The sequence below is a fragment of the Penaeus chinensis genome, chromosome 9, assembly GCF_019202785.1.
Source record: "Penaeus chinensis breed Huanghai No. 1 chromosome 9, ASM1920278v2, whole genome shotgun sequence".
Lineage (NCBI taxonomy): Eukaryota > Metazoa > Arthropoda > Malacostraca > Decapoda > Penaeidae > Penaeus > Penaeus chinensis.
In genome coordinates this window covers 14,573,225-14,583,224 of record NC_061827.1, presented here as the reverse complement: position 1 = coordinate 14,583,224, position 10,000 = coordinate 14,573,225, and the positions used below count along the sequence as shown (strand labels likewise).

General features: G+C 32.6%; 1 protein-coding gene across 8 annotated transcripts in view; it reads right to left on the bottom strand.

Moving 5' to 3' along the window:
• Positions 1-10,000, bottom strand: part of LOC125028828 (protein phosphatase 1B-like) — a 40,243-nt gene that overhangs the window by 9,697 nt on the left and 20,546 nt on the right. For 6 of the 8 annotated variants that reach the window (XR_007115128.1, XR_007115127.1, XR_007115125.1 and 3 more), the window contains 5 exons: positions 9,422-9,643; positions 9,201-9,318; positions 8,897-8,999; positions 6,464-6,518; positions 2,614-2,790 (listed from right to left, as the gene is read on the bottom strand). Coding sequence is in view for 2 of the 8 variants with exons in the window: in XM_047618361.1 (XP_047474317.1) it covers positions 6,448-6,518; positions 8,897-8,999; positions 9,201-9,318; positions 9,422-9,643 (514 nt within the window). In the remaining 6 variants the exon portion in view is untranslated. Of the gene's footprint in view, positions 1-2,613; positions 2,791-6,447; positions 6,519-8,896; positions 9,000-9,200; positions 9,319-9,421; positions 9,644-10,000 lie in introns of all 8 variants that reach the window. The other 2 variants (XM_047618360.1, XM_047618361.1) reach the window with 2 other exon arrangements.

The following is a 10,000-nucleotide window of genomic DNA, read 5'->3' as shown; positions in this document are numbered from 1 at the left end:
CCATTCCTGCCCACCATAACCAGTGGCATACAGTGACTGACAATAAAATTAATAATACACAAATAAAAAAATGTTACTTATTGTAATTATTATTGCACAAAGTTGTAGACTACCTAGAGAGATGATATGGAGTCTGTGCAAGAAAAACAGTATCTCAGTCTTGATACAGCATGTCAAATGACAAATATAGACCTTGAAAAATGGCAAAGACAAAAAAAAAATTATCCAGAAAAAGAGATAACTCTATAAAGGGACAAGCAGTCTGATACTGCACACAAGTGTTCAATGTACACACACACGGGAGAGTCCCCTACTCAAGTAAATCTAAAGGCTAAATATTGGGATATGCAGTCACCAATGCACCAGGATCCAACAGGTTAATGGAAGCAGCCTTGTAGCTGAAATGATACAATTAACAAGAACTGTGCATGTACATGTAAGTGTGTGAATGGACAGGTCTCTAGTTTTGGGTGTGTGAAAGTGTGGATGTAATTCTGTTTATGCACCATTCTCTTAGCAAAGAGAAAAAGTTTGTACAGACCTTTAGTTCTGAAACAGAATATAAACAAATAATAGTAATTAAACAATATAAAAATGCAATTAAACCATTAACTGTACAAAAACATATTATGGTTTTATATTAATTGTCTGAATTATTCCTCACAAACAGCATATCATGTAAAGTCAAGCATGCAAATAGTCAATCATAACTATCTACCTAATGTTCTGAAGATAATCAACAAACACAACATACAAATTTCACATAAGGAAAAAGACATATCAACCACAAAAACACTAGCAACTCCCAAGATGATAATACTTGCAAAAAAAAAAATCTATTCTTTCTACAAAACTACCAGAAACATAATACATGATAATCAAGATGACCACAATTAGTAGAGCATTAGAATCAAGCCAAAAAAAAGTTAAAGAAAAAATGGAAAAGTAACAAAAAATTAATAAAATCAATACCATGCATGGGATATGAACACTCCATAAAACCTGTTAATATTGCTAGCATATAATCCCTGCTTAGATATCTACCACTATGGGTTGAACCTTATCATACTAATGCCAAAGCAGTCCTTCATGGCTTAATTTTTTGTTTTAACTTTGCAAATAAAAATAATCACAAATTATATCTTTGAATATCAAGAATCTCTACTTATTCTGTGTGTTTAACAAAATTACAAGGTCTATATTCTGAAATGCCTTTGATAATTCCTACTAATAAATAAAACCACTAATGTCTGTAACACCTGGATATAAGAAAAGTAATTTCAAGACTCATAATCTTTAAATGCATAATTAGATCAATATAGAAGATCTGACTTTTGAGTGACAATGTTTTGACTTTTTGTCAATATAACTGCCTTTTATCTAAAAGGCTACATCTTCACTCTCTTTTATACCTACGAAAGCAGTAGAATGATATATCTGTTCACTTCTAAACAAAAGGAAGTCTGATATTTATACTTGCAGTAATATTACGACTAACAATTCCCTTTATGCACGTAAGAGATATTTTGTAATATTTAAATCTTTAGTGTATACACAAATTTTCTATGCAAAAAATCAGTTATATATATAAAATGTAAACTATAATATGTAAAAAATCATAAATAATAAGATAGAATTACTGATAAAAAATCTAGGTGTTGATAAAAAAGGAAAATCTATAAAAAAAAAAAATAAAAAAAAAAAATACTACAGCACCATAAAGAAATGCAAGAGGCTGCATTGCAGATAAGGTTTAATAAATTACTGTGCTCAAAAAAGGGAACAATCTACAGTTATAAAATCTATTGGAAACTTATTTCAGGAGTTCATCTAAAGCAGCCAATTCAGGGATGTTTTTTTTTTTTTTTTTTTTTTTTTTTCTTGATTTTTGCTGGCATTTTCAAATGAAAAATCCAGAAATGCAGATCATTATTACATGTAAAGAAAAACTGTATCGTTTCAGCTACCACAATTTTCTTTTATTATTATAGGAGGTAAACAACTGGATTAACCTATTACTCACACAACCTTCTGGATTGGCAGCCTTATACTACTTGAACAGCAGAAATCTCCTGTTTGTTCTCTTTAGGAGAGAGAGACCTGAACCCTGGGAATCGAAGAGGTGCATAGCAAAGTTTCTACATAATGGGGGTTTGTGGAAAAAAAAAAAAGGGAAATGAAAATACAGATGTGTAATTATTATAAAAAAGAGTAAAAGAAGAAAATACAGAAAATTCATAAGAGCTCACTGCTTGGTCATAAGAATTATTTCCTAGGCTCAATTTACTCAAAGAAGGCCGTCACCTAAAACCTATGGAAGATCAAGAAAGTAAAGTGGCAGAACTGAGCAGGGTAGCTGCTTTAGGATTCAATATAACTTATAAAGGCATAGACATCTGGTACAGGATTACACTAATGACAAACAGACTTGATTTCCAAGCTGTGTATAACCATTACACCTGACAATACCATTACACCTGACAATACATCTTTGATATTCACAATGAAAATGGGAAAAAGATTTTCCCTGCCGGAAAACAATGCCCTGTTATTAATGTATTCACATTACCAATATTTATGCCTTTAGCAAAAGTTATTGATGAATACTCTTACCTTCTGCCCCTAAACCCAACCCAGAACCCTTCATCATGATCATCATCATCATCATCAAGCGTCATCATCAAGGGACGAGTTTTCGAAAATGGAGGTTATCTTGTCACGCATTGTTGGACTCGGGAAGAACATCAAATTACCACTCAGTCCATCCTCCCCCATCTCATCCATGCTCTCCTGAATGAGGCAATGTTCCTACTAAGGTATATATTAACCACAACATACACTCTGGCTCTTAACAAAAAGATGTGTCAAATGAAGTCTTAAGATCACATCCAACTACCAGTAGTTCCAGGCTTACATCTCATAGCCATAGCAAAATGTAGAAAATAATAATAATAACAACAATAATAAAACAGAAATTTTGCAGAACAGTTTATCTTTGTTCAAGTAAAGAAACAATGTCTTTTCTCTGATATCTGTTGCATAATTCATACAATATTATAGAACAAGTTTTGTCCTGTGTTTTTTGTGTATATCATGTGATATTTATTTTAATGAACAGTAAATGTCTTCAAAATTACGTATATGCTTGATTATACTGAAAAACTGTTTTACTCTACAGTTACTCAGTGCTCCAAAAAGGAAAATGTTTATGTATAGGATGTCATGCTACTGAAAGTCCAACACATGGAACTAATATCAAAGCGTCTAGAAATACAGTCAAGGTAAGAATTCCCTGGACAATGCAGGTATATTTTCACTGCTATATTCTTCTTAACAAGCAATAAATTGTGAAAATCTCAAAGTGAGCAGAATAGAAATCAAAGATATATCAACTAGGTAGGTATCTATCAAGAAATGCCACAGGATACCTGAACGGCCTGCTGTTTGATGAAAAAGCAATACAGAAATTGTAATACTGGCTATACCAAGGAATCTTTAACTCAACTATGTATCATGTATACCACTATCATTGACAACAAAGAGACAAATATCTTTAAACAGTTGATACAGGCAATGTGATTTACTTGAGCCAAGACTAAGATAGATTTACTTGCAAAATATTTTTTTAAGGAGAGTGGAGAACAAATGAAAGATGAAATGAAAAATTTAACAGTCCCATAAAAATTATACTTTACTACACTAATGATAATAATATGAGTGAGTTCATGATAATACAGTGCTAAAGCTAAAGCCTTTGACCCAAAATAATGATCCAAAAGTTTCTTCATCTTTATTTTTCTAAATAATTTTTGGCAAGTAATATCAGAAATACTATTCAGAGCAAGAGCCATAAAAATAAATTATTAGCTATACTAGGAATATACAATAATGCTATTTGAAATGACTGGTTTTTTCCACAAATGGAAGTAACAACTATATGTAGAGTGCAAGTAATATCAGAAATACTATTCAGAGCAAGAGCCATCAAAATAAATGATTAGCTATACTAGCAATATACAATAATGCTATTTGAAATGACTGGTTTTTTCCCCAAATGGAAGCAACAACTATATGTAGAGTGCATATTCTATATACTAACAAATTTTTGGAAATCAACAGGATCCTGTGGAGTCATGTGTTCCAAGACGCAGTGTAACAGAAGCATGCATGTTTATCTTGAATTCTGAATTCATGATTGGTGAATATGCTTATTCATATAGAGTGTAACATTGTGATTGGTGCAATTCATGAGGAAAAATGTGGAGATGAGTGCATTACATAGTGAGGCCAGGCAGCTATGTAAACTTTCTAGAACTACAGTATAGACTTTTATATTTGTATATAATATGTCTTAAAATAATGACTATATAATAGAACTTTTCACATCTGAGTAAACTTTACCATAAAGATTCTAAAGCAATAAAAAATTATTATACTATAAACATCTAAATAGTGTTTGAAAACATATTACTATGATTTACTGTTTGCATGTAAGCCTGCAGACTGCCAAGTATTAAAAAGAATATTTTTCTTAAAATCATGCAAACTAGATGCAAAACAAAACAAAGTAAATTAAACTAAAAAAAAAAAAAAACATCAAAATTATCAACAGCAATACTTATTGATAATGTGTGCTGCTGAAAAAAGATGACTATTTCAAAAATTGGACTATAATTATAAAAAAAAATAATAATAAAAAAGGTGCTTTCTAATCACCCTTGCATTATGAAATTGAGAAGCTAAAAATAAAATCATAATAAAGTGATGCTTTGTTGTTGACACCAAATAAGAAATAAAAATCCATTTTTTCAAACAAATATGTGCCATTATCTTCTGTTCATCACATCCCTGCTTGATGCCATAATCTTGGAAATAGAAAGTATAAAGAACCATAAGGGAAAAAAAACAGCAATATATGAAGGAAAAAAACATTAGATCATCTAAATCATTATACCTAGTACTACTTCAGATACCTTTACAGAAAAAAAGGAGCATCAGAAATCAAAAACTTTCCTAGTGTAAGATGAAACCCAATAAAAGAAAAGTAGAGGAAAAACAATGCTATAACAACCTTAAAAGTAAAATTGGCATAGGATGAGGTAGTTTCAGAAAAGAAAAGTCTGAGAATTTTAATTTTTTAGATCAGTTTCCTCTTTGGCAAAGGAAAAAATATAAGTATATGAAAAAAAAAAAAAAAAAAAAAAAAAAAAAATTCTTTGTCACTGCATATGTGAATGTAGTCGACTCATTCAAGATTGTACTTGTGTAGCTTCTCATCTTATAACATAAAGTTATATGAAGATGTAAAATCAAAATACTATAAATGCCTGCTCATCATAATGCTTTTGAAAACAATGACAGGAAAACACAAAAATATCACCGTCTACACGCATGCACGCTCTCTCTCGCTCTCTCGCTCTCTCGCTCTCTCGCTCTCTCGCTCTCTCTATCTCTCTCTCTCTCTCTCTCTCTCTCTCTCTCTCTCTCTCTCTCTCTCTCTCGCAGGGAAGGGGAAGGGGAAGGGAAGGGAAGGGAAGGGAAGGGAAGGGAAGAGAAGAGAAGAGAAGAGAAGAGAAGAGAAGAGAAGAGAAGAGAAGAGAAGAGAAGAGAAGAGAAGAGAAGAGAAGAGAAGAGAAGAGAAGAGAAGAGAAGAGAAGAGGAAGGGAGGGGAGGGAGGGAAGGGAGGGGGGAGGGGAGGGGAGGGGGAGGGGGAGGGGGAGGGAAGGGAAGGGAAGGGAAGGGAAGGGAAGGGAAGGAAAGGAAAGGGAAGGGAAGGGAAGGGAAGGGAAGTGAAGGGAAGATAAGAGAAGAGGAAGGAAAGGGAAGGGAAGGGAAGGGAAGGGAAGTGAAGGGAAGATAAGAGAAGAGGAAGGGAGGGGAGGGAGGGGAGGGGAGGGGAGGGGAGGGGGGGGAGGGGAGGGGAGGGGAGGGGGGAGGGGAGGGGGAGGGAAGGGAAGGAAAGGGAAGTGAAGGGAAGAGAAGAGAAGGGGAAGGGAGGGGAGGGGAGGGGGGAAGGGAAGGGAAAGTAAGGGAAGGGAAGGGAAGGGAAGGGAAGTGAAGAGAAGAGGAGAAGAGAAGGGGAAGTGAAGGGAAGGGAAGAGAAGGGAAAGGGGAAGGGAAGGGAAGGGAAGGAAAGCAGCATGCTCACACAATCAGAGGAATTTATAAATGAATACCTTATGCCAAAGGGACTACTGATCATAAAAATAATATAAGTGCTCAGAATATAACATATTCTATCCTACAACCATAAGCTTCCATAAATAACTTTTATTTACACATTATCTATTAACCTTACAAACTCAGCACCAAAAAAAATCATACTACCTCAGCAAAGCCACAAACAAAGAAAAAATAATTTCCTTCACATCCTCTAACAATAAAATATATATCTTTCCTAAAAAATATGAACTAAAGTAAAAAACGAATGCATGTTAGTGTACTCAACTTGTTTGTTACTTACTGCATTTGCACAGTCAGGTCGCAACTTTCTGAATATCTGTTCCACAAAGCCTCGCCTGCAAATAGAGCAATAATTATCTTTTGTTCCTACTTAATTGTTCATGTAGAATTACTATAAACAATAATTTCTTCAGAGAACATCCTTTTCTTCTTTTTTTTAAGCCATACATTACGAAAGCTTAACAAAAAAAATTGCACCTTTTTTCTAGACAATATCCTAAATGTTTATCTCTAATTTTATATTAAAAGTATTACATGGGAAATTCAATGTTTTTATTAAAGAAAATTGCACACTAAGTGGTGTATTAAAACAGGGTAACTGCACACTCCATTGTTTAAGATCACATCAATATACAGCTTCAAGAATATAAATTACTACATAAAAAATCATGAAGATCACAAGACTGACATTACTTGAAACACAAACTAGCTGAAACTGATCTGAAAAATAAAATTTGTTGAATAAGAGCCTTGTTATCTGTTATATCATTACCTAAAGAACATATGATATCTACATCATATGCAAAATTAGTTGCATGTTTTAAAATCTCAATTTTCAGTATGTTTATCTCATTGGTAGGAAGACTGACTTGTAAATCATTAACCTAATGGTCTCTGGTGGCATGATACAAATGCAATATCCACTGTAATCATTATCTTATTAATTATCTTACATATATATGGCTCCAAAAGAACTTCATAACCAAGGAGTCAATTATTAGGCCTAACTATCTCATTGGTTTAGGTTTAGCCTTTTCCTTAATATATGGATACCTTTCTTCTTTTATTGGTATTATAATTTTTATAACAATATAATAATCATAATATCAATAATAACAACACTAACAGTATCCATATTGATCTACAGGATCTGGTGATGTGAACATTATGTCCTGAAAATTTTTGGCAGAGGGCCAGATGATGGGCATATACAATCATGGAATTTTTTTGCTGAAGTTCAGGGTGACGGGAATATGTCATGAAAAATTCTACTGAGGGCTCAGGTGACAGGAATGACTCATCATGAGGAAGGATCCTCCAGGGAGGATACTGTGGTTGTGTGGCCTAGAAGCCACACACCCACTAGTCACCTTCCAAGATTGCCTAATGCCCATATTTTGGTTCATGTGTGGAAAGCAAAGAACACTGCTCAATTAGGTTTATATCATTAGAAAAAAAATCCTGAAAATTTAGGAAATGGACAAATCAAGCAAGGTCAGCAGCAGTTACTAACTGACTACTTGGTGGATGGCTGAGTTTATATACATATACATATACATATACATATACATATATATATACATATACATACACATATATATATACATAGACATACATACATATATATATATACATAGACATACATACATATATATATATATATATATATATATATATATATATATATATATATATAACGTATATATATATATATATATATATATATATATATATATATATATATATATATATATTACATATACGTTATATATATATATATATATATATATATATATATATATATATATATATATATATATATATATAACGTATATGTAATATATACATATATATATATATATATATATATATATATATATATATATATATATATATATGTGTGTATATATATTACATATATGTTATATATATATATATATATATATATATATATATATATATATATATATATATATATATATATACATATATATATATATTTATATATATATAGATATATAGATATATAGATATATATAGATATATATAGATAGATATATATATATGGATATATATGGATATATATAGATATATAGATATATAGATATATAGATATATAGATATATAGATATAAAGATATATAGATATATAGATATATATAGATATATATAGATATGTTCCAAAAAATTATGAACTGAAGGACTAATGGTTGCCCAGATGTTACAATGAGTACGTTCTGGAAAACAATCCTGCACAATGAAGAATGTTTATTTGTTATCTAGAGTCCCATAGTGAAATATTTTCATTTTCTATACAGGGGCTATCTCTATATCGTCTCTTTGACTTCACTTCACTATCTACTGAAACGGCTAATAGTTGCTGAAACAAAAACATATGAATAAGAAAACATAGCTCAAGCTTATCTTCAAATCTGCATTTGGGATTGGTAAGTAGTTCAAGCAGTCTCAATAAGTTCACTTTGCTTTATATAATATTTCAGTTCCTTCTTTCCTTTCATCATATCTTTCATTCAAGCTTACTATGAAGTAGTTTCATTAAGAGAGCAAGGAAGAACTAAAATCTTGCCACAGTGTCTCATTACTAAACTAAGTAATGGCTGTTAACTACCAACCAGCAACTGACATCCAAGTAAACAAAAAACAATGAAATAAATTCAATTAAAAAAGCTGAAACTTATCATTCTCCAACTTACTTTGCAGGATGACCTCCACCTGGGGGAAGGCCTGGGATATATTCTTCAGCTAGCACTGACATTATCTGTGGCATGCTCACTGGTCCCTCCTGCGCACACACCTCTGCAATATACCATGAATGTAATACACCAGATTTATAGGAAGATATTAATTATCTCCATTTTACACAATACATTACACAATACAATTAATTATTACTCCCTTTTGAAAGGGGGGGGGGGAAGGGAAGTTCCCTTAGTTTTATAAGGTTACATGAAAAGGGAACACATTTTGCTGAGGAAGGGGGAACTAAGCACTACTTACCCGCAACCTTTTTCTCTATTATATCTTCCATTTCTTTTTCCTTTTTAATAGCCTCTTCAGATACCTTAGGGGCCCCTGGGAGTGTTAACAGCACTATACTCATGTTGTCACGACTTCCCTGTAAATTTTAGCTTCAATTAATAGGCAGCTAAAAAAAAATAAATAAAGATGTGTAATAAAGAGATAAATATATAACATATAAAAAGAGAGAGAGAGTGTACCTTGTAAAGACAAGTGTCTACAACATGGTTAGCTATGGATTCCAGGTCATCGGATAGGAGGAGGCGGGACCGCACGAAAGCACAGAGGTCTTCATTGGTCATGACATCCCACACTCCGTCACAGGCCAATACCAAAAACTCATCATCACTCTGGCGGCGCTCTACGTATATTTCAGGTTCTGGGGACACCAGCTGCTCACATGGTCCTTTGCCCTCCACATTCTAGCACACAAAAGATATATATAGGTCACTAAAAGAGGTGTGGATGTTGTCTATCACATGTTGCCAAGGCCAACATAATCATCTATATACTTGAAATTAATACAGGTCCTTAATCCATTGATTCTAGGAGTGCATGTATGCATCCACTGTTTGCACAGGCTTTTCTTATTTTTCTTTATATAAAGATACCTCAACAAATGCTTAACCATCAAGGAATCAATCACTACCTGGTCTCATATATTTACATAATCCTTGAATTTTCATGATGTTTTTACTTATATCATCAACCCACTGGACCTGGGTAGAATGCACTGTCAATTGTAGTTTTGTTTTGTCAATTTTGTTTACATGCATACT